Source organism: Lutra lutra, chromosome 7, assembly GCF_902655055.1.
Source record: "Lutra lutra chromosome 7, mLutLut1.2, whole genome shotgun sequence".
In the NCBI taxonomy this organism is placed as follows: Eukaryota; Metazoa; Chordata; class Mammalia; order Carnivora; family Mustelidae; genus Lutra; species Lutra lutra.
The window spans coordinates 59,696,289-59,720,176 of record NC_062284.1 but is presented as its reverse complement, the minus strand read 5'-3'; the positions used below and the strand labels follow the sequence as shown (position 1 = coordinate 59,720,176).

Here is a 23,888-nt window from a genome sequence, read left to right as displayed (position 1 = left end):
GAGGGGTGTGTTAAGTGGGTTAGGTGGTTGGGTGTCTGTCTTTGGCTCAGGTCATAATCCCAGGGGCCTGGGATGGAGACCCGCATAGGGCTCCCCGCTCACAAGGGAGTCTGCTTCTCCCTCCACCCCTCCCCACCTGCTGGTGCTCTCTGGCTCTCTCTCTCTCATCAAATAAATAAAATCTTTAAAAATAAAGAACAACAAAAAGACAGAAAAACATCTAGGGCAATGTTGTGGGTACCACAGTCTAGCAAGTTTGACACGTAAAAATAACCACCATCAAAAATAAATAAATAAATAACCACCACATCTATTAGAACACAGCTGAAATTAAAAAGTGTCAACATCGCCCACCTTTGGGGCGCCTGGGTGGCTCGGTGGGTTAAAGCCTCTGCCTTCGGCTCAGGTCATGATCCCAGGGTCCTGGGATCGAGCCCCACATCGGGCTCTCTGCTCTGCAGGGAGCCTGCTTCCTCCTCTCTCTCTCTGCCTGCCTCTCTGCTTACTTGTGATCTCTGTCTGTCAAAAAAAAAAAAAAAAAAAAGTGACAACATTAAATGCTGGCAAGGGTGTGGAGAAACTGGATCACTCACATATTGCTGCTGGGAATGTAAGGTAGTATAGTCAATCTGGAAAGTGTGACAGCTGCTTCAAAAATTTAACATGCAGCTTCCATATACCAACAACTGTACTTCTGGGCATTTATTCTAGAGAATTGAAAACTTATGTTCCCATAAAAACATATGTGAATGATTATAATGGCTTTTATTTTTCTTTCAAGATTTTATTTATTTATTTTACAGAAACATCACAAGTAGGCAGAGAGGCAGGCAGAGGGAGAGGCGGAAGCAGGCTCTCATCCCAGAGACCCTGAGATCATGACCTGAGCCGAAGGCAGAGGCTTCACCCACTGAGCCACCCAGGCATCTTTTCTTTTTTCTTTTTTATTTAAGAGACAGAATGTGAGAGAGGGGGCAGAGGGAGAGAGAATCTTCAACAGACTCCACGCTCAGTGCGGGGCTTGATCTCACAGACCCGGAGATCATAACCTGAGCTGAAATCAGGAGTCAGACATTTAACTGACTGAGCTACCCAGGTGCCCCCACAGCTTTATTTTTAATAGCCAAAAACTAGAAACAACTGTTATCTTTCACCTGGTAGATGGCTAAATCAGCAGCGGTGTATCTATACCACGGAATACTACCTAGTAACAGGAAGTAATGACTCCCAATACATCCCAACAATCTGGATGAGTCTCCAGAGCATTATGCTGGGTGAAGAGAAAGCTGGTCCGAAGAGTTACATAATACATGATTTCACTTATATAACAGCCTTGAAGCTCAGTACAGAGTACATGGAATCTCTTAGTATTATTTCTTAAAACTGCATATGAACCTGTAATTAGCTCAAAATAAAAAGTATAATTTAAAATAACACCCAAGAACAGGCATCAAAAGTGAAAGTAAACAAGTGGGACTTCATCAAATTTTAGAACTTTCACAGAGCAAAGGAAACCATCCACAAAATGAAGACAACCTATGGAATGGGGGAAAATATTTGCAAAACAGGTTTCTGATAAAGAGCTAACATCCAAAATATAGAAGGAACTCAGAACTTTAACAGCAAAAACCCCCAAATGTTAGAAAACAGGCAGAGGATCTGAATAGACATTTTTCCAAAGAAGATATTGAGATGGCCAGGAGACACATGAAAAGATGCTGAACATCACTCATCATTGGGGAAATGGAAACCAAACCACAATGAGCTATCACCTCACACCAATCAGAATGGCTGTCATCAAAAAGACGAGGAATAGCAGATACTGGCAAGGATGTGGCAAAAAGGGAACCCATATGCACTGTTGGTGGGAATGAAACTGGTTCAACCACTATGGAAAACAATATGGAGGAACCTCAAAAAAAAAAAAAAAAAAAAACAAAAACAACTATGATATGATCCAGCAACTTGCACTTCTGGGTACATATGCAAAGGAGGTGAATACGGGATCTTGAAGAGATCCCTGCACTCCCATGTTATTGCAGCATTATTCACAATAGCCAAGTTATGAAAGCAATACAGTGCCTGTCAATGGATGAATGAATGAAGATGTGGTATGGATGCACATCCATGGTTCCAATGCAATGGAACATTATTTGGCCATAAGAAAGGATGCCCCGCTGTTCCAATAACATGGATGGACCCTGAGGGCATTACGCTAAGTGAAATAAGTCAGACTGAGAAAGGCAAATACTGTATGATCTCACTTAATCCACAAAAACCAAACCCATAAAAACAGAGACTGGAGTGGTGGTTACCAGGAGCCAGGGGGTTGGAGAAAAGAGGGGATCCTGGTCAAAGTGTACAAAGAGTAAGACTAAGTTCTGGGGATCTAATGTACAGCTCAGTGATTATAGTTTAGATTATAGTTATATATTATAGATTATAGTTAATATATATATTATAGATTATATATATTATAGATTATAGTTAATGCCAAATTATGAAAAATAAATAAAGCAAAGATATTTTTAACAAATTATTTTTTAAATTAAATATTTTTTAAAAAAATCACACATCATATATGATTTCCCTGATATGAGGGAGAGGAGATGCAACATGGGGGGTTAAGGGGGTAGGAGAAGAATAAATGTAACAAGATGGGATTGGGAGGGAGACAAACCATAAGTGACTCTTAATCTCACAAAACAAACTGAGGGTTGATGGGGGGGGGGGGGTTGGGAGGGGGGGGGTGGGGTTATGGATATTGGGGAGGGTATGTGCTATGGTGAGTGCTGTGAAGTGTGTAAACCTGGCGATTCACAGACCTGTACCCCTGGGGATAAAAATATATGTTTATAAAAAATAAAATTAAAAAAAAAATCACACATCATGAATCCAAGAAACCAAAGGATTCTATGGTTGAATTTTCAGTATAACTCCATATTATTTTTCATTGAGAACAGCAGACTGCATCAGAAAGAACTCTGCAGTAATCCCCAGGGCCTAGCTTTTTGTTCAGGCTGTTCCTCAGTCCCTCTGTAGCTCAAGAAATCACCGGAAATCTTGGGAACAGTAACCATGGAGTAGGTCCTGCTATGACTCCTGTGTTACAGAATGCAACCAAAAAACAGTCCAGTCACTTTCACAGAGGTCCAAAAGAGACATGGAGACCTGTGGTAAGTCATTACTTAACTCTTCTCTGTTTTTACAGGATGGGATCCTTAAGCATGAGCTGCCCGAGTGAGGAAAGATGGCTCATATTTGAAGAGAACTGGTCTGGCCTAAGAAGCCCACAGTAACCTGCTGCCCCAGGAAGTCAACTAGTCTAGCTTTCCAGAGAGTTCTGTCACCTAAGGGAGAACTCACATACACCCTGATGTGCAGAGGACTACAAAAGAATGCTGAACTAAATGGAAATGCTCAAGTACAAAAGGGACGTTGAGGGAGTTGAGTATGTCACTAATCACTGAGAAGGGAAACGGTGAGCTCTTCTGATAGGCAACAGGGAGAGGTGGTAAGGTTCAATCCGAAATCACTTGTCCGCAAACATTTTCCAACGTCAAGGTTCAAGTCAAGATCAGGTTACGATGCCCCATCCAAACTGGGCCAACAGTATGGCCAGGGTCACATGGACTCTTAATGGAAAAATTATGAATCAGCAATGTACCCTCCATATATACTCTACAATTTGTCACTCATAAAAACTGTACGTTAAAGAAATACAAGTAACAATGTTCCCCTTTGTACCTATCAAAACATTCTAGTCAACATTAGGTTGGAAGTGCCACACAATAGCCTCTAAGCCCAAGAGAAGGCAGGAAGGCAAACACAGGTGAGGGGGATGAGGTTTCCACTGTCCTCTTAAAACTCCAGTTAAACGTATCTTACCTCTCCACAATGTTTTTTGGCCACTTTCTCTAGATGGGATTTTAATAAATTAACACTTTCATTTGACAGACCTTTGGCATTCTTTAACTCTATTTCGGGGACTCTGGAAAAGAAAGACAAAAAGGAGTTACTCCAAGAAGTATGGCTTCTTTGCATTAATAAATATTTGTTAAGTCCAAGCACTGAACACAGGGATTTCATAGAGGCCTCTACACCCCTAGTACCATATTCCTCCATTTCCAAGGATTCCAACTGCATCCCAGCAACTCTGTCAACACAGTGCTTCACGTGGGGTCACCTGCAGCCCCTGGGGGAGAAGCCGGTCCCCCAGATGACCAGATTTAGTGGGCTTGATCCTGGCTCGCCCCCAACATCAATTAACCCAATTTTCACAATTCACCCACAAGAGTCCATGTGCTCTGGGCTCATTCGTGTGCTCCAGCATAAAGCAAGACAACCAGGCAAGAGGAAGCCTCGGATGTGGCACCTGGCTGACTCAGTAGAGCATGTGACTCTTGATCTCAGGGTTGTGGGTTTGAGCCGCATGGTGGGTGTAGAGAGGACTTAAAATCTTTTTTTTTTTTTTTTTTTAAGATTTTATTTATTTATTTGTCAGAGAGAGAGGGAGAGAGAGCAAGCACAGGCAGACAGAATGGCAGGCAGAGGCACAGGGAGAAGCAGGCTCCCTGATGAGCAAGGAGCCCGATGTGGGACTCGATCCCAGGACGCTAGGATCATGACCTGAGCCGAAGGCAGCTGCCCAACCAACTGAGCCACCCAGGCGTCCCAAGAGAGGACTTAAAATCTTAAAGGTTTAAAAAAAAAAGAAAAATGAAGCCTCAGTGATCCTTCCAAGCATTCCCACTATGTGCTCCGTCATATCACTCCTGATTGTCAATGAGGTGGAAATGCTCGCTCACCCACTCACAGTAGAATCTACCTGGGCGAGCTCTGCCCATTCTGCTCTTAGAAGGATGCCCGGCACAACCCCCTTCTCCTCGCCCAGCACAACTGACACTCAACACCCTCCATTCAAAGCTTACACAGCTGGTCTTCAGGACCCCCTTGGTTCCCAGTTAATAGTATCCAGTAACAAATCACAGAGATCAAATAGGCTTTGCTTAATTTTACAGAAGAGAAGATGACTCTATGTCCTACAAGCATTTCTGAGTAACTGATGGTATTTTTATCTGAGCAAAGCCTTTACAATTCACGTCTCTACATTCTCTCAATGTTCCAGTGTCACAGATTACCACCATCATGATCTACTCAGACAGATGGCAATCTGAGAGAATGAAGTTTATATATGTGAGAAAAAGAACAGAAATGCCAGAGTCCTGAGTCTACATGTGATCTATCTAACCCAGGACTTTCTCATGGTGGCATGAAGGACAATTTTGTAGAAAAAAAAAGTTTTCCTGTACCATGTCTTCTCAAAGGATAAGAATGTTCTCCCCAAGGCAAGCCTTACATAATTTAATTCATCAGTCATTACATAGTAATATCAACAGAATGATGAAAAATCCACCTATAGTACTAATTAGACTTAAAAAAATTTTTCCAGCTTTCTCTTGATGATGCCCATGGCACAAAATCTGTAATTTTATTTTTTTTTAAATTTTTTTAAAAGATTTTATTTATTTATTTGACAGAGAGAAATCACAAGTAGGCAGAGAGGCAAGCAGAGAGAGAGGAGGAAGCAGGCTCCCCGCCAAGCAGAGAGCCCGATATGGGGCTCGATCCCAGGACCCTGGGATCATGACCTGAGCCGAAGGCAGAGGCTTTAACCCACTGAGCCACCCAGGCGCCCCAAAATCTGTAATTTTATATAGCTGATATTATAATGTCTGCTTTGTAGCTTTTCATAATCATTTCCATGGTGTTTTTAAAAAATCCTATATTATTTTTACCAATTGGACACATCAGGGTTTTACCAGAATGGCCCTCCAGCCCAGTGGTTCCCAACCAGGGGTGACTGTGCCCCCAGGGGATACCTGTCAATGGCAACAGGGGAAAGGAATTCCATAACTCTCACCACATTCCTTCCGGACACGCCTCTTTCATTAGGCTGGTCCTGCATTATATCCTTCATAGTAACCTGGTAATTATAAGTCAAGTGCCTTCCTGAGTTCTATAGGCTCTTCTAACACAGCATCAAACCCACTGAGGGGGTTGCAGGAGCTCACAAATTCTTGGTCAACTGATCAGAGATATGGTACATGCAACTGACACTTGCGATATTGCGGAACTGAGCCCTTAACCCATGAGGTCCACAGTAACTATGCTAGTTCATGTCCAAAAGGAAGTGAATTGCTGGGCACCCAGCGGTCAGAAAACACACCACCTATTTGGTGTCAGGAAAAATAAAACCCAGAGAGGCGTGGCCTTATTTTTCCTTCATAAACTTAATTACCCTTTAACTAATTCAGTAATTAAATACTAAACACCTACTGTATCTACTCCAGGCACAACGTTATAGGTAAAGAGGGTTACTAAATTCAAGAAACTCACCTTGACCTATCTGGACTTTCACCTTCTCCAGCAGCTGTTAGGATAACAAATTCTGTAAATTTCCTACCCACTCTGTAAGGCATGGCTTCCTTTTCTGTGTCTCTTTCCTTCACTCGTTCCCTGCACAGTAAGCTCGAACCACAGAACATCGTCCAAGCCCATCTGCCTTTCCACGTGGAATGTCTGAGGCAAGATTCCCCGGAATACACACAGACTTCAAAGAGACAATCCTTGACTACAGACTGACAATGCATTTGCTGTCAGTGGTTCTCATCCGGAGGCAGTACAGGGGTGGGGCTGTTGCGGGGGGTAGTGGAGATCTGAAAATGTGTTGGGTTGGACATCTGCGTGGCTCAGTCAGTTAAGCATTAGCCTTCGGCTCAGGTCATGATCCCAGGGTCCTAGGATCAAGTCCCACACTGGGCTCCCTTCTCAGCTAGGAGTCTCCTTCTCCCTCTGCTCCTCCCCCTGCTCATGCTCCCTTTCTCAAATAAATAAAATCTAAACAAAATAGAGAAAGCAAATACTTAATCACGGAGTAATTATTAGTATCTGGAGTGACTATTCTACAACAATAAGCAGACTTACCATGAGACAGGTTTCACGAAAATATTTACTGCTGATGTGGTTTCAAGGATATATGGGATAGGACATGAAATTTTAAGGGAAACAGAGGCAGGAAGGGGAAAATACCATTAACGTATCTGTTTCTATGCTGTGAAAACAGAAGTTGTAGCACATGTAAGGTATTCATGAATGTACTCACACATCTGGGTAGGTTGGTGGGCATCTAACCCTCAAATCCACTTGCACGTATACTTCTTCACCAGTCAGGCCCTGAGGGTACAGAACTAAATTGATTTCAGGGGGCTCGTTGACCTAAAAGAAAGAAAAAAAAAAAAGACCTTTTATCCTCCCACCTAGAGAACCAATTGTTAGCAATTAAGATAATGAGTATCTTAGTGGGAACATTCTACTTTCTAAATATTACGTGCAATTGTGCTTTTATACAGGTATTTGGTCATCTTTTCCTAAAGCACGGTTTTAAAACAAAGCCTAGGGGCACTTGGGTGGCTCAGTTGTTAAGCGTCTGCCTTTGGCTCAGCTCATGATGCCAGGGGTCATAGAATGGAGCCCCGCATCAGACTCCCTGCTCAGTGGGAAGCCTGCTTCTGCCTTACATTCTCCCCCCTGCTTGTGCTCTCTCTCTCTCTGTGTCCCTTGTCAAATAAATAAATAAACTCTTTTCTTTTATTTTTCAGTTTTTATTTATTTATTTGACAGACAGATCACAAGTAGGCAGAGAGGCAGGCAGAGAGAGGAGGAAGCAGGCTCCCTGCCGAGCAGAGAACCCGATTCGGGGCTCAATCCTGGACCCTGGGACTATGACCCATGCCGAAGGCAGAGGCTTTAACCCACTGAGCCACCCAGGCGCCCCAAATAAACTCTTTTAAAAAATATAAACAAGGCCTATGCCAGAGAGATTGCATCTTCCTTTTCGAAGTTATCTAAGAGGTGAAGCAAAACGTTCCGCGGAGCTTCTGTCTGTGCACATGTTACAGCATACCAATCACGTGATGATGCATGGGTACGTTCTAGAGGCTTGGAGTACAGGGGTCAGTTGGACAGACATGGGCCCAACTAGCCAACACACGAGAAGACAAGTGAGTATTCTCCATAGTGAGGAATGCCGTAAAGAAAATCAGGCAGAATGATGGAACAGAGCGGTAAGGGAGATTTTTCAGACAGGTGGGTCAGGCACCTCTTGAGCAGAGGAAACTTCAGTTGAAATAGGACTACTGAGATAATGACAAGTGACAGCCACATGGAAACCCGAGGCTCTTCTAAATGTGGGTACGCTCGCAGCTGACTGCTTTTCACCAAAAAAAAAAGGAATATTTCATATATTGCTCTTTATTAAATATGCTTTTCAAAAAAAAAGCTTTGAGGCAGTTTATATTATCTGTACATCATGACAGAAGGGAGGCTGAGGGAAGAAATATTCACTCTCATGGCCCAGGCGCTTCATCAACCCTATAGGTGGACAGCGTTTCCATTTTATAGACGAAGCAGTTCAAGCTCAGAACCTTTCAGCTATTTGTCCAGAGACACAGGTGACAAGGCTGGATTTCAGATCCAACTCTGGCTCCCAACCTGTGTCTTTTTCATCCCCACTCCCTTGTTACTGCCAACCCTGAGGGGCTGTGACTGGGCTTTGTTTGACTTTATCTTGGAACATCCAGGTGGCCAAGGCAAAAAGGGAAATGTGACGTTATTTCTTTCACATTTCACAGAAAAGGAAAAGCGCCAAATTGGGGGAGGAGGCAACAAAGTACATAGCAATACTAAATTCTAACACATATTTACAACCTACAGTACCCCAAATTATATAATAAACAAAATTCTCATCAACGATGTGTGTAATCTATGGAAGCTCGGTTTTCATAGGGCTTTATCCTAATGCTTCCTCGAAGCCGCAGAGTAAGGCTCCAGGAAAGCACAGTTCTGTGACTGAAGGGAAACGTCCAGTGACCCACAAGGTCTTCCATGTACTCATTCAGCCATCTCACGTCATCACCCACAGTGATGGGCACAGACTCTGTCAGGCACTGTGAGCACCAAGAAGTAAGAAAACAGACGTGGTTCCAGCTGTCATGGAACTTCCAGTCTCGTTGCGGGGGGGGGGGGGGGGGGGGGGTGGACAATTTACACCTAAGTTCAAGTTCAGAAAGTGCTACCAAAGAGAAGACATGACATGACAGAATCAGCTGCCCCAAGATATGCCACTTTGGTATAAGGATTCTTTTGAGCTAAGGGTACTTGAAAACAGAAGGTATGAGAAGGACCCTCTAACCCTCTTTCCTTCTTGAAAACAGGAGATAAAACACCTGTGTGAAAGATGCTCACCTACACTGGAAAGAAATAGTCTGGGATGCCTGTGTGGCTCAGTGGTTTAAGCATCTGCCTCTGGCTAGGTCATGATCCTGGGGTCCCAGGATCGAGTCCTGAGTCAAGCTCCCTGCTCAGGAGGGAGCCTGCTTCTCTCTCTCCTCCTGCTCCTCACCCCTGTTTATGCTCTGTCAAATAAATGAAATATTCAAAAATAAAATAAAATAAATATTATCAGAGAACATCGAGGCCAAGAGAATTCTGTGCAAACAGAACTCCGCGAAATAACTCTGCTCTTTCTTCAGTCTCCCCATATGTTCGTCACTTTCTCACAACTGCCTCTTTTTGTTCAACCTACCCTGTAAACTTAGGCCTGGCCAATTCTTCGGGTCTTCAACTCCCTATGTTGAAAACATCTCCCTATGTTTCCAACATACACGTAAAAATCTGCATGCTCTTCTCCTGTCAGTCAGTCTCATGTCACCTTAATTCTAGCCAGAGACCCTTTTAATTCTAGCCAGAGACCCTTTTAATTCTAGCCAGAGACCCTTTTAATTCTAGCCAGAGACCTAGAGTAACATCTTGTCTCCCTATGCTCTACTTCAAGAATAACCTGCAGCAGGTATGAGGGAACATCCTTGGATGTGGTCATCAGGGAGACCTGAGCACGCTGCCCTAAAGCCGACAGAAGCCAGAGACCAAGCATTCCAGGCGGGAAGAGCACATGAGGAGGTTCAAAGTGAACAAGAAGTTGGTGTGTACCAAAAAGCCCAAGGGAGGCCAGTGTTTTTCTGGAACACAGGAGGGAGGGGGGGGGACACCAAGTAAAGCAGGAGAAAGGTGTGTCTGAGATAAAGTGGACAAAGAGACTGGGCCTCAATGGAAGGAAACAGAAGGAAAAGTGTCTTGTTACAGATGCTTCTGAGGCTCAGGAGGGGGAGGACAGAGAGCATCCACTGCTGGGGTCACATGGACTGCAGGTGACCTTGCCAAGAGCTGGCTCTGAGGGCACTGAACGCAGACCCTAGTGTGATGAGGAGGGAACACTAAGGGGAAAGGACTCGGCTCATCTGGACAAGTCCTTTGGGAGGTTTGGTCATTAAGGGGACAGATAACGGGGCCACAGATGGAGGAGGATGTGAGGTCAAGGGAGAAAGCTCTTGTTTTGTCTTCAAGATGCGTGACACTAAAGCATGTAAGGATGCTGATGGGAATTTTATGGACGAGGAGGAAAGAGACAAAATTAGGCTCTGTTGGAGGGCAGACAGCAATGGGCACAAGAGACACACACAGGAAGAGGGGCCCTTTTCCAGAAGGACAGAGGACATGAGAAGAAAAAGCAGGTAGAGGCTGGTGGGTTTCCTCCGAGGAGCCTCCAAGGTTTGAGCGTGAGAATGAATTAACAGGGTCCCCGGCCTCCTGTCCCCCTCCAACCAGGGCAGGCCAGCTGTTCTCTGCTTTATATCCGAGACAGAATTCTGCATAAGAAACATCTAGCTAAAAGCAGTTGAAACAGGTATTCACTAGGAAGAAAAATAAAGACCATGGCCTTGACCAGTCTTAAACACTCTCTCTTTTAGAAGAACTTTTTATTATAGAAATTTTCAATAATGAAAAACAAAATTTTTTTTTAAACAAAAGTAAATAATGACGGCACCTGGGTGGCTCAGTGGGTTAAGCCGCTGCCTTCGGCTCAGGGCATGATCTCAGGGTCCTGGGATCGAGTCCCGCATCGGGCTCTCTGCTCAGCAGGGAGCCTGCTTCCCTTCCTCTCTCTCTGCCTGCCTCTCTGCCTACTTGTGATCTCTGTCAAATAAATAAATAAAATCTTTAAAAAAAAAAAAGTAAATAATGATATAATGAACTGCATACACCCACCATACAGTTTCAACAATTACCCATTTATGGCCAATATTGTGTATCTATGTTACCTCTACTCCCAAACACCACCTGAAATTATTTTGAAATAAATCCTACCAACCCATCTTTGCTGTGTTATTCATTTTGTTTTCTTTTCTTTTTTTGAAGATTTTATTTATTTACTTGTGAGAGAGAGAGCGAGCATAAGCAGGGGGAGTGGCAGGCAGAGGGAAAGGAAAGGGAGAAGCAGGCTCCCCACTGAGCAGAGTCCTGGGATCATGACCTGGGCAGAAGGCGGGTGCTTAACGACTGAGCCACCCAGGTGCCTGTTATTCATTTTCTAACAAGAATCCAGCTACATAGGGAAGTTATATATGTCCATTTTACAGATGAAAACACTAAAAGAAAGGCTAGTTAGACTCAAAATTTTATCAGCGCTTTCTCCACCAGCTCAAACCTTTATAGGCTTTTTCATCTCACAGACCACAAATCTTGGAGAGATATTATGATCACAAATTATAACTTTATCAAGAAAAGACTTTTGGGGGGTGCCTGGCGGGCTCAACCAGTAAAGCATGGGACTCTTGATCTCAAGGTTGTTGAGTTCAAGCCACACATTGGGTGTGGAACTTACTTTAAAAAAAAAAGAAAAAAGGGATGCCTGGGTGGCTCAGTTGGTTAGGTGTCTGCCTTCGGCTCAGGTCATGATCCCAGGATCCTGGAATTGAGCCCCACGTCAGCCTCCCTGCTCAGCAGAGAGTCTGCTTCTCCCTCTGCCTGTCCCTTCCCCAGTTTATACTCACTCTCGCTTTCTAATAAATAAACAAAATCTTTTCTAAAAAATTAAAAACAAACAAATAAATAAATAAATAAAATTATCAACAAGCCAAGTAAGTAGAAACTACAAATATAAACCAAAGGAGAGATCTTTCCTGGGCCCAGGATGGAAACCAACTTTTAACATATAGACAACATACACCACATGAAGTGAGTTATCCCTGCAGAGGCAAGACAGAGAATCCGGTTTCACGTTCCCTTTTGTCTTTCTGTAGGAAGTGAAGCGTGTATCTGAATGTAAGTAGACTTCACAGGGAAAGGGTACAGAGAGCCCTTCACCAGATGTCCAGAGTCTTGGGAACAGAAAACAAGCTTCAGAAAATAGAGGCCAACTGGGGGATTACACATCCTGAAGATCTCTTCACTCAAGAGAATGCCTAATAAACCACAACGAATCCAGTAAAGGATGGCTGGCCAGCCTCAGGGAAAAAGGCCTCTGGGCCAGTCCCAGGACCACCACGGAGAACAGGCATGGGTAGGAACACTGGGGCCTAAAGAACTACGAAGCACTCCACAAATGCTCCTAGGCTGGGCCAGCCATATAAGACTATGCACGTCTAGTGTTCCAGTTATTTCCACAACATGGCAATGCCAACAGGGGAGAAGCGTAAGAGTAATGAGCCCAGGTAATGCCAAAACTTCTAGGAAGGAGGAAGGAGTTCTGAAGCAAAGTGAAGAGATTCCTGGATACGTGAAGTTTTCGGCTCTAGGAGGTGCAGGGGTCCAGTAATGGTGGCTTGGAGGAAGGAAGAGACCCAAGGCCACTGAGGAAGGACATACTCTTGGACAAAAACCTAACAGCTTGTCTGGATCTGAGTACCAAGGGGAACTAACTCAAAAGAACAGCACAGTGAGGAAGTGGGTGTCTGCTACTTTCAAGGCCTTTATCTCTGGCTGACAATTTAATTGGACCAGCATGATATTCTTCTCCACAGGGTATAAACTTCAGGGCATTTCTCAGCAGACTGCTGTTCCCCCAATATCCACTCTCCCATGATTTTTTTTTAGCTGGATACAACTCCTTCGCAGCTAACTCTGGCCACCAGATTAATTTCTGGCTAATGAGATGAACTATGGGCACCTGGGTGGCTCAGACGGTTGAGCTTCGGACTTGATTTCAGCTCAGGTCAAGATCGCAGGGTCGTGGGATCAAGCTCCATGGCAGGCTCCACACTCAGAGGAAGCGCTTGTCCCTCTCCTTTTCCCTGCTTGCTCATGCTCGTGTGCGTGCTCTCTCTCAAACAAATACATAAAATCTTAAAAAAAAAAAAGAGGAAAGAACTAACACATGCAACTTCGTCCCTTTCTCCCTTCTGCTGACTGGAATGCAGATATGATGGCTGGCATTCAGACAGCCATTTTGGACCATGAAGGGCACATTAAGGATGGTGGAACAATAAATCAGAAAAAGCCCTAGATTCCAGACTTCTGCATGCAGAAAAAGAAACTTAGTTGTCACATTTTCTGTAATCTGTAGCCAAACTTGATACTAACCAATATAGGCACATGTTGGGAAAAAAGAAAAAAAGAAAGGGGGGGGGGAGGACAGTTAGGAGATAAGGACTTTAAAGATAAGAGCAGAATACTTGTCAGGCTTTCTTGAGCCAACTGAGGCACTTCTCAATAGGAGAGGTTTCTGTGCAAGCCACATTTAGGATACCATGCATGAGCTCACATTAGGGCATTAGAGGAGTCCTGGAGCTGAACAGGACTTGATTAAAAATGATGGTAACAACAAGATGTGCTGGGGAGTAGGATGGGTAGGGCCTCCTTCATGTGTTCAGAAGATAAATGGTCATTAGAACAGTGTCGATAAAATTCTCTGACTTTATACAAGGAAAGAATGAATTCCTGGAATACCTACAGACAAGTATTTACAAGGTAAGGGATAAGTGAAAAAATAATAATTTTGAGAGCACTAAAGAAGAAAACACAATGCAATATGTATCAGATACAAGATGTACATACTACAAAATAGACCTTAATAAAACCAATTTGGCACCCCAATGTTTATCGCAGCAATGTCCACAACAGCCAAACTATGGAAAAAGCCTAGATGTTCATCAACAGGTGAATATATAAAGATATGGTATATATATACAGTGGATAGTATACAGCCATCAAAAAAAAAAAAAGAAAAAAAAGAAATCTTGCCATTTGCAACGATGTGGATGGAACTAGAGAATATTACGCTAAGGGAATTAAGTCAGTCAAAGAAAGAGTTATCATATAATCTCACTAACAGTAGGAATTTGAGAAACAAGACAAAGGATCACAGGGAAAAGGACAGAAAAATGAAAGATGAAACCAGAGAGGGAGACAAACCATAACAGACTTTTTTTTTTTTTAAGATTTTTTATTTTTTATTTGACAGAGATCACAAGCAGGCAGAGAGGCAGGCAGAGAGAGAGGAGGAAACAGGCTACCTACCAAGCAGAGGGCTCGACGCCGGGCTCGATCCCAGGACCGTGACCCAGGCAGAAGGCAGGGGCCTTAATCCACTGAGCCACCCAGGCACCCCTATAACAGACTCTTAATCTCAGGAAACTGAGGGTTTTTGGAAGGGAGATGGGGGGCTGGAATAGGGTGGCTGGGTGAGGGACATTGGGAAGGGCATGTGCTATGGGGAGTGCTGTGAATTGTATGACTGATGATTCACAGACCTGTACCCTTGCAACAAATAATACGTTAATGAAAATAAATTTTAAAAATTGTGACTAAATTCATACAAAAAAAAATTTGTTTTGAAGAAGCAAGTGACACGAAGGTAGCATAAAGAGAAGTCACGGCAAGAAGTAATCTATGTAGTATCACCGATTACTACAATAAGATGCGACCTGTATGTGTTCTTCTTGGGATCATGAAGCTGGATACGCTCCTGGACTGTGACATATAAAAAGGGGAAAAAGTGATGCAAACTCAATTCTAAAAAGTAAGACAGGTAATGCTCATTTGGACTCATCGAAACAAACACTCACTCTTCAAGAAACAAAACCAAAGGATTGGAACAATGACCCCAAGTGTCTTCCCAGCACAACGCACACATGCCTCCCAGAAGAGACCCCTGCCAGTGCCATCAGACACGCCTGCTATTCAGTCTGAACCTGCTTTTCTCTGGACATTTCCTTAACACTCAGGCCCAACGAAATAAACTGGTTTAAGGAAGTGTCTGTTTCTGTTAAAAGTACTGGAGTTGGGACGTCTGGGTGGCTCAGTTGGTTAAGCCACTGCCTTTGGCTCAGATCATGATCCCAGGGTCCTGGGATCATGTCCTACATCAGGTTCCTTGCTCTGCAGGGAGCCTGCTTCTCTCCACCTCTGCCTGCCTCTCTTCCTGTTTGTGTTCTCTCTCTCTGACATATAAATAAATAAATAAATAAATAAATAAAATCTTTAAAAAAAAAAAAAGTACTAGAGTAAGAAGATTATTAAAAATTGAGAATTTTGTTAGTGATGCCACATAGCAGCAAACCTTTTGGTTCCAAGGCTGAAGCATGAGAGTAATGGCAGTCCATGATTAAATTTCCCTGGCTTGCGGGGGGGGGGGGGGGGGGGGGGGCGCGGGGTGGCTCAATCGGTTAAGCATCTGCCTTCAGCTCAGGTCATGATCCCAGCGTCCTGGGAGGAGTCCAGCATCAGGCTCCCTGCTTAGCAGGGAGTCTGCTTCTCCCTCTCCTGTATGCTTATTCTCTCTCTCTAACAAATAAATCTTTACAAAAATTCACTGGATTATAAAACAAACAGCAGATGATGATGAGGTTTGGGAAATTAATAAAAACTACTAAGTTTTCTGTCACACAACAACATAAATACACTTAACACTACTGAACTGTACTCTGAGGAATAATTAAGATGATAAATTCTATGCTATGTGTTATCTACTACAATTATATATAAAAAAGTTACATGATTCAAACCACTTTCAGGTGTTTGGCCTAGAACTGTTACCTAGGACTCTGCTAATCACATCCTCCTTAAAATTTTGATGGCCAGACTTGGCTCAATGTGGCCTCTTCCTCACACGATTTAGATCTCAATCTATAAAGTGGAAAGAAACTATTCTGTGTGAAAATAGATCTAGAAATAAAGTAACAAGTACAAGCAAGATAATCTGGGTAAGTTTCTGGGTTTAAGTCTGCAAAGGAGTCAAAAATAAAAATGATAGTAAAAGCTCAGAAAAAGGAAATTAGGTAACATTCTTCTATATTTTATGTTATTTAAATTTGGTTTATTTAAAGCTAAAAAAACTAAAAACAAAAAACAGTTCACCCATCCTCCTCACCACCCTCCAAGCAAATACCAATCTGTTCTCTGCATCTATGAGCTTGGCTTATTTTTAAATTTTTAAGTATTTTTAGATTCCACATATAAGACAGTATCTGTGTTTCTCTGATTTTATGTTAAATGCCTTAATCACTGATTTCTCCCATATCTCCTTTTCTAAAAATGAGTATTTTCTGTAACTGACTCTAAAAATCACCAAGTTCATTCACCTTCTCTCTTAAGTATTTGCCTTATCTGTCTGGTTGGAAAACACTTTTAAACAGTGTTACAATTCTCTCCATTGTAAGAATATGTGAAAACCGATTAAAGACCTAAATGTGAGAGGTCCTTAGCAACATTTTTCTAGATATGTCTCCTCAGGCAAGGTAAACAAAGGCAAAAATAAACTACTGGGATTATATCAAAACAAAAAGCTTTTTGCACAGGGGCACCTGGCTGGCTCAGTTGGTGGAGCATAGAACTCTTGATCTTGGGGTTGTGAGTTCAAGCCCCACATTGGGAACAGGGATCACTTAAAAAATTAAAATTTAAAAAAAAAAAAAAAAAAAAGCTTTTGCACAGTGAAAAATGAAACAAATGAAAAGACAGTCTACTGACTGGGAGAAGATATTTGCAAGTGATACATCAAGTAGGAATTAATATCTGAAATATATATAAAGAACTTAAGCAACTCAACAGAAAAAAAAAAAAAACAAACAAACAAAAACCCAAAAAACAAAACCCACAAATAATCCAATTAAAAATGGGCAGAGGACCTGAACAGACATTTTCCCAAAGACGTATAAATGGAAGGGGTGCCTGGGTGGCTCAGTTGGTTAAGCATCCAACTCTTGATCTCACCTCAGGTCTTGATCTCAGGGTTGTGAGTTCAAGTCCCACACCGGGTTCCACGCTGGTCATGAAGCCTACTTTTAAAAAAAAAAAAAAAAAGGAAAATGGCCAACAGACACATGAAAAGGTGCTCAACATCACTAGTTATCAGGGAAATACAAACTGAAACCACAAGATATCACTTTATACCTGTCAGAATGGCTAAAATAAAAATCATAAGAAATAACAACTGTTGGCAAGGATATGGAGAAAAGGAAACCCTGTGCACTGTCAGTGGGAATGCAAACTGATGCAGCCACTGCAGAAAACAGTATTTTTTTTTTAAAGATTTATTTATTTATTCATTTGACAGAGAGAGATCACAAGTAGATGGAGAGGCAGGCAGAGAGAGAGAGGGAAGCAGGATCCCCGCCAAGCAGAGAACCCGACGCGGGACTCGATCCCAGGACCCCGAGACCACGACCCGAGCCGAAGGCAGCGGCCCAACCCACTGAGCCACCCAGGCGCCCAGAAAACAGTATTTTTTGAGGTTCCTCCTAAAATTAAAAAAAGAAATTCCATTTGACCTAGTAATTTCAGTACTGGGTATTTGCCCAAAGAAAATGAAAACATTAATTTGAAAAGATATACACACCCCTATGTTTACTGTAGCATTATTTACAGTAGCCAAGATATGGAAGCAACCCATGTGTCCATCCATAGATGACTGGATACAAAAGGAGATGTGCATAACACACACAGGAGTATTACTTAGCTATAAAAAAGAACAAGATCTTGCCATTTGCGACAATATATAGATGACCTTATGCTAAGTGAAGTCTGACAGAGAAGGACAAAAACCCTATCATTTCACTTATATGTGGAATCTAAAAAACAACACAATAAATAAAAAGCAGAAACAGGGGCGCCTGGGTGGCTCAGTGGGTTAAGCCGCTGCCTTCGGCTCGGGTCATGATCTCAGGGTCCTGGGATCGAGCCCCGCGTCGGGCTCTCTGCTCGGCAGGGAGCCTGCTTCCTCCTCTCTCTCTGCCTGCCTCTCTGCCTGCTTGTGATCTCTCTCTGTCAAATAAATAAATAAAATCTTTAAAAAAAAAAAAAAAGCAGAAACAGACTCATAAATACAGAAAACAAACTGTTGTTGGCAGAGGGGATGAAAGTAGGGGAATGGACAGATTGAGTGAAAGCAAGTAGGAAATACAGGCTTCCAAGTATGGAAAGAATACAGGAATAAAAGAGGATCGAAAGTACAGTATAGCTAGGTGCCTGGGTGGCTTAGTCTGTTAAGCATCTGACTCCTGATCTCAGCTCAGGCCTTGATCTCAAGGTCATGAGTTCAAGGCCCAGGTTGGGCTCCATGCTGGGCACAGAGCCCAGTTAAAAAAAAAAAAAAAAAAAAAAGTACAGCATAGGGAATATATAGAATGATATTCTAGAAGGTTAGATGGTAACAGATAGTAGCTACACTTGTGGTGAGCATGGCATAATGCACGTAAGTGCAGAATCAGTGTTGTACACTTGAAACTAATGTAACATTGTGTCAATTATCTTTCAATGAAAAAAATGAACATGAAAATATTGAGAATCTGAATTCACCCCAAATTAAATATACGTGATGTTATTCCGCTAAGAATGTCACCGTAAGTTTCTGAACTAGTCAGGTTGATTCTAAAATTCATAAGGAAAAAAATACAGGGATGCCCGGGGGGTGTAGTTGGTTGAGCACCTGCCTTCGGCTCAGGTCATGATCTCAGGGTCCTAAGATTGAGCCCCATGTCAGGCTCCCTGCTGAGCAGGGAGCCTGCTTCTCTCCCTGCCTGCTGCTCCCCCTCTGACAAATAAATAAAATCTTAAAGGAAGGAAGAAAGAAAGAAAAAAAGACAGACTACAGTAAAAGTAGTCAGGAAACTTCTGTAAAGTAAATGGTGACCATACTGAATACCAAAGAAGGCTTGTTACAAATCTATGGTAATTAAAGCAATGTGGCAGTATTGCTTCAACAGATTAATGAGGTAGAATAAAGAATCAACAATAGATCTAAGTACACTTGGGAATTATTTCATGCAAAGAAAAATCTTTTGAGAGCTTTTACCAAGGACAGACATATAGGCATGAACAAATACAGGGACCCCGTCCTTATGAAACTAGACGGTTTCATATAATGTAAAGGTGGTACTTCAAATTAATAGTGTGAAAAATTGAAAAAAATTGTGTTAGTCTAACTAGCTAGCTAGGGGGTGGAAGAAGGAAGGCTAGATACTTACTTAGATGGAGCTAAGAACTTTTTGTTAAAAAGCTATCAGAATAGGGGAGCCTGGGTGGCTCAGCGGGTTAAGCCTCTGCCTTCGGCTCAGGTCACGGTCTCAGGGTCCTGGGATCATGCCTTGAATCAGGCTCTCTGCTCAGCCGGAAGCCAGCTTCACCCCCTCTCTCTGCCTGCCTCTCTGCCTACTTGTGATCTCTATCTGTCAAATAAATAAATAAAATCTTTAAAAAAAGCTAGCAGAATAAAAAAAAAAATCTTTAAAAAAAAAAAGAGGGATGCTTGGGTGGCTCATTTGGTTAAGCAATTGCCTTCAGCTCAGGACACGACTTGGGAGTTCTGGGATTGAGCCCCATGTTGGGCTCCCTGCTTAGCCAGGGATCCTTCCTCTCCCCCTACTTGTGCTCTCTCTCCCTAATAAATAAAAATCCTTAAAAAAAAATATTTCTGTATTTATTTGATCACGGTTTGAAAACAGGGGTGCCTGGGTGGCTCAGTCAGTTAGGCATCTGCCTTCCGCTTGGGTCATCATCTCAGGATCCTGGCATCGAGCCCCACGTTGGGCTCCCTGCTCAATAGTCTGCTTGTCCCTCTTCCTCTGCCCCCTCCTCCCTGCTTGTGTTCTCTTTCTCTGTCTAATGTGTAAATAAAATCTTTTCAAAAAAAATTTTTTTAAGTTTTCTGAAATTTGGAAACAAAGTCATTAAAGAATTAAAAGAAAACTTTAAAGACTTCATTTTTTAGTAATACTCAAGTAGGGATATCTTTGCTAGGAAAAAAAAAGGGGGAAATACAAAAAAAATAGGTCATTTTAACTACATTAGGTTTTTTTAATTGCATACATTATGTAAGTATCAAAGTGCACATGGTTTAATACGGAAAAACATCTGCAACATATGACCCATAATGCTAATTTTTTTTAATATAAAATAACTGACAAATAACAAAGAAAACAGATAATATATGGGATACCTGACTGGCTCAGTTGATGGAGCATGCTACTCTTCATCTCAGGGTTTTGAGTTTGAGCCCCATGCTGGGAATAGAAATTACTTAAAAAAAAAAAAGTAGGAAAAAGAAAACGGACAACATAGTAGGAAAAAGTGTTCATTCATTTACTGGAAAGATGAAAAGTCTGCTGTTTACAATGTTGGTGAAGATACAGAAAAACAGGGACTCTCATATACTACCATTGGGCCTAGACACAGAAGAATCAAGCTATGGGAGTGAATTTTGTAATAGATATCAAATTATAAATTAAGAGACCCTTTGCTGACATGAAAGATAAGCCAAGATAATTAGTAATACATGTATAACTCTAGAGTAAATTATATTTTAACCTAGTAGTGTCCAAACTTGTTTAGTACATAAAGTAATTAGCATTCATTCCCAAAACGTTTAATTATTTATAAATATTACAAATGCTAGTAAACTGTGACCTCTGAAACCTACATTCTAATGCATCCTCTAAAAGAAGTCAAAGAAACCTGAAGTTTATTCAGGTCAATAAATTCTGACCTGGATTTATTGGCAACAAATTTGGCTTAACCTGACAAGGAGCTATTAATAGCCTTTATTTAACCCAGCCTTGTGAATATTTGAACATACAGGTTACACTGCATTTTATTTTCGATGCCGCTTCCCTCACCCCCTACACCAAGTGAGGTGTTAGGTAAGGTATGGAATGTGCACACATGAACGTGAACACAAACACTTCTGAATTTCGCAACTGGACAGGTCTCTAGGGTTCTGGATAAAGAGTTGTGGACCTGCACAATCCTTCCCTGAAGACAGGCACACAGGTGATAATAAGTACTTGTTGAATGACCACAGTCTGATTCATTGCTAATGGCCAGCAGTTACCTGCCTGTAAGGCCTATGAAAGTATTTAGGCTATCCACCCCGTGCTATGAACCACAGACAGCTATTAGAGTTCTTCTGCCTCCCGTTTATAGCTTTTGTTTGCTTTTGTCAATCTTCTCTCTGTTAGAAAGGTCACCAACTATAAATTTGCCATTATTGATATCCCTACCTGCAGCAGCTCCTTTTTACTTTGTCTTTCTGTAGCCTTGGAACTAGATAGCTAAGCATGTATAAAATAAATAAAAGTGGTTCTGGGGGCGCGTGGGTGGCTCACTCAGTTAAGTGTCTTCAGCTTGGGTCATGATCCTGGGGTTCTGGGATGGAGCCTCAAGCTGGGCTCTCTGCTCAGCGGGGAGCCTGCTTCTTCCTGCCCCTCTGACCCACCCCACCCCCTGCTTGTACTCTCTGTGTGTCTGATAGATAGATAGATAGATAGATAGATAGATAGATAAATAAATAAATAAATAAATAAATAAATATTTTTTTCAGAAAGTGGCTCTGAAGGAGGTCTTAAAGACTCTGCCTTGAGTCCATGGGTACACTCAGACTCCCATTTTGGCTGCTTAATGGGCCTACTTCCTGGTTCTCAATGTTTCGAAAGACAAGTTACCAGACCACCAGAAAGTTATATTACTTTTAGCGTAAGGATGTATAAGGGGAATGTTTACATTTTTACTACTTCAGGTAAAAAACAAACAAAAAAACTCTTGAAATTAGGCACTAGAAAAGAAAGCTCCCTGAGGGCTAGAGGTTTGATATGCTTTGCCGTGGACTATGCTCCTGATGCCTAGAACAATAAATATTTTAACGAAGAAGCACTCTGAGTGAAAGGGAGACAGCCGCTCTCACATCTGCAGAAAATCCTATCTGTTGAGGAAATGTGAAATGCAGGAATGACAGGTGAAGGAAGAGACGTCTTTTTAAATGTTATTATTCAGAGATAATTCTTCAAGGGTCGGGGAGAAACCATCAGTGTCAACTGCTTATAATGAGCCTTTACTCCCAGACAAAAGGGAAAGTAGTATTTTAAATCTAATGTCATTTAAAAGGTCTAAACGCAGCACACTCCTCCATTATGGTTAAGATGAATGTATTCTATACTCTCCAAGTGCCTTAAAGGAAGTTCCTCCATGCGCAAAACAGTGAGGACACCTGGAGAGTACAGTGAGGTTTACGTGGTTTCTAGTTTTGAAAACAAGGGAAGGTGAGACTTGCAGGGAATAGTGAAGGGGGGGCGGGGAATCAGTAAGGTCGGTGCAAACGCCCCCAAAGCCTTGTCAGAACAAAGTTGCAATGGATCTCTTATTCCACTGTTGTGTCAGATTCAAGGGCTTTCAGCTGGGGCGGGGGGTGGGGGTAGGAAGGGAAGACTGGAAGGAGGCAAGGATATTTCGGCGTGTCAGTGGAAATGAGAAGTGTTGGTTAGGGCAGAGGAGCCGACCTGGACGAAAGGCTGGTAGAGAATTCGGCCGAGGTGGGGGTTCTGGAGACCCCGCAGACCCGGCGCAAGGACAAAAAGTAAGCGTGGGTGGAACCGGGAGGGACTAAAGGACTGAAGAATCGTAAAAAGGGCCGGTGGCTCGGCGTCGGCAAGGCCAGGCCGGGCCTGGCCGGGGGAAGTCGCACAGAGGAAAGACTGGGCCGCAAAACCCCAGCACCGCCCGGGCCAGCCACGTTCCTACCGATTTGCCCGCGTCAGGTCGCAGGTCCTGGAAGTCGGCGCCGTAGATGGCCTCCAGAGCCTGCAGCTCGTGCTCCTGACGCTGTGGGTAGCTCTCCGGCGGCTCGTCCCGGCCGCGCCCGGGAACCCCACGGCCCCCAGCCATGGCGACGCGGTGGCCCAGGTGGGGCGGCCTTGCGGTGGCGGTGGTGGGCAACCCGCGGGCTCCCGGCCGGGGCTCTGCTCTCTTGACTGGCCCGTAGGCGGGGCTGCGCGCGGGGGGCAGGTCCATCGGAGGGAGCCGCGCGCCGGGGCGGGGCTGCGTGCCGGGGGCGGGACCGCGCGCCGGTGGCGGGAGGGGTGGGTGTCTCGGGGGGCGGGTCCCGGGGGCGGACCGGAGCGCCCAGAATTGGCTTCAGTGACTGGAGGACCCGCTCGGGGAAACAGGGGAATGAGGCCAGGTTTTGGGTTTGCCGGTTTGTTGCGGGCGAACTGGAGCAAAGAAATCTGCACGGACGTGGGAAAATAAATCAGTCAGAATGGAAGGATAAGGCCAGATGTTTTCACGAAATGCATGGAACTTCTTTACTCCAGCACAGGTCGTGAGAGGAAACTCAAAAGGGCAGACTTTGATGGGTTTTCAACTCGTTTAGGTTCCAACCTTGAACCTTCCCACAAGACTACTAGGAGTAAAGATCTTGACTTGTACTCCGCGTCCTCTCAGCTTTGTGGCCCCAAACTCATCCCTTTAAGGATGGATTCACCTGCTCTTTGTTCCTACCTTCCCACCTTTAAGAATCTCCATTATCACCCTACAATCAAACTGAAAAATGCTGGCATGCCTGGGTAGCTCAGTCCGTTAAGCATCTGCCCTCAGCTCAGTCTAGCCTCTTATCTGACTCCTTGCTCAGCAGGGAGCGTGCTTTTCCCTCTGCCTGCCGCCTCCTGCTTGTACTCTCTCCCTCTCTGACAAATAAAATCTTTAAAAAAGTGCAACTGAAGAAT

General features: G+C 43.2%; 1 protein-coding gene across 6 annotated transcripts in view; it reads right to left on the bottom strand.

The window, feature by feature from the left end:
- Positions 1–23,156, bottom strand: part of EIF2AK4 (eukaryotic translation initiation factor 2 alpha kinase 4) — a 105,875-nt gene extending 82,719 nt beyond the window's left edge. For 4 of the 6 annotated variants that reach the window (XR_007128570.1, XR_007128569.1, XM_047736212.1 and 1 more), the window contains exons 1-3: positions 22,906–23,156; positions 7,166–7,278; positions 3,889–3,991 (exon numbers count right to left, since the gene is read on the bottom strand). Coding sequence is in view for 4 of the 6 variants with exons in the window: in XM_047736212.1 (XP_047592168.1) it covers positions 3,889–3,991; positions 7,166–7,278; positions 22,906–23,049 (360 nt within the window). In the remaining 2 variants the exon portion in view is untranslated. Of the gene's footprint in view, positions 1–3,888; positions 3,992–7,165; positions 7,279–17,109; positions 17,178–22,905 lie in introns of all 6 variants that reach the window. The other 2 variants (XM_047736214.1, XM_047736213.1) reach the window with 2 other exon arrangements.
- Positions 23,157–23,888: the final 732 nt, after the last annotated feature.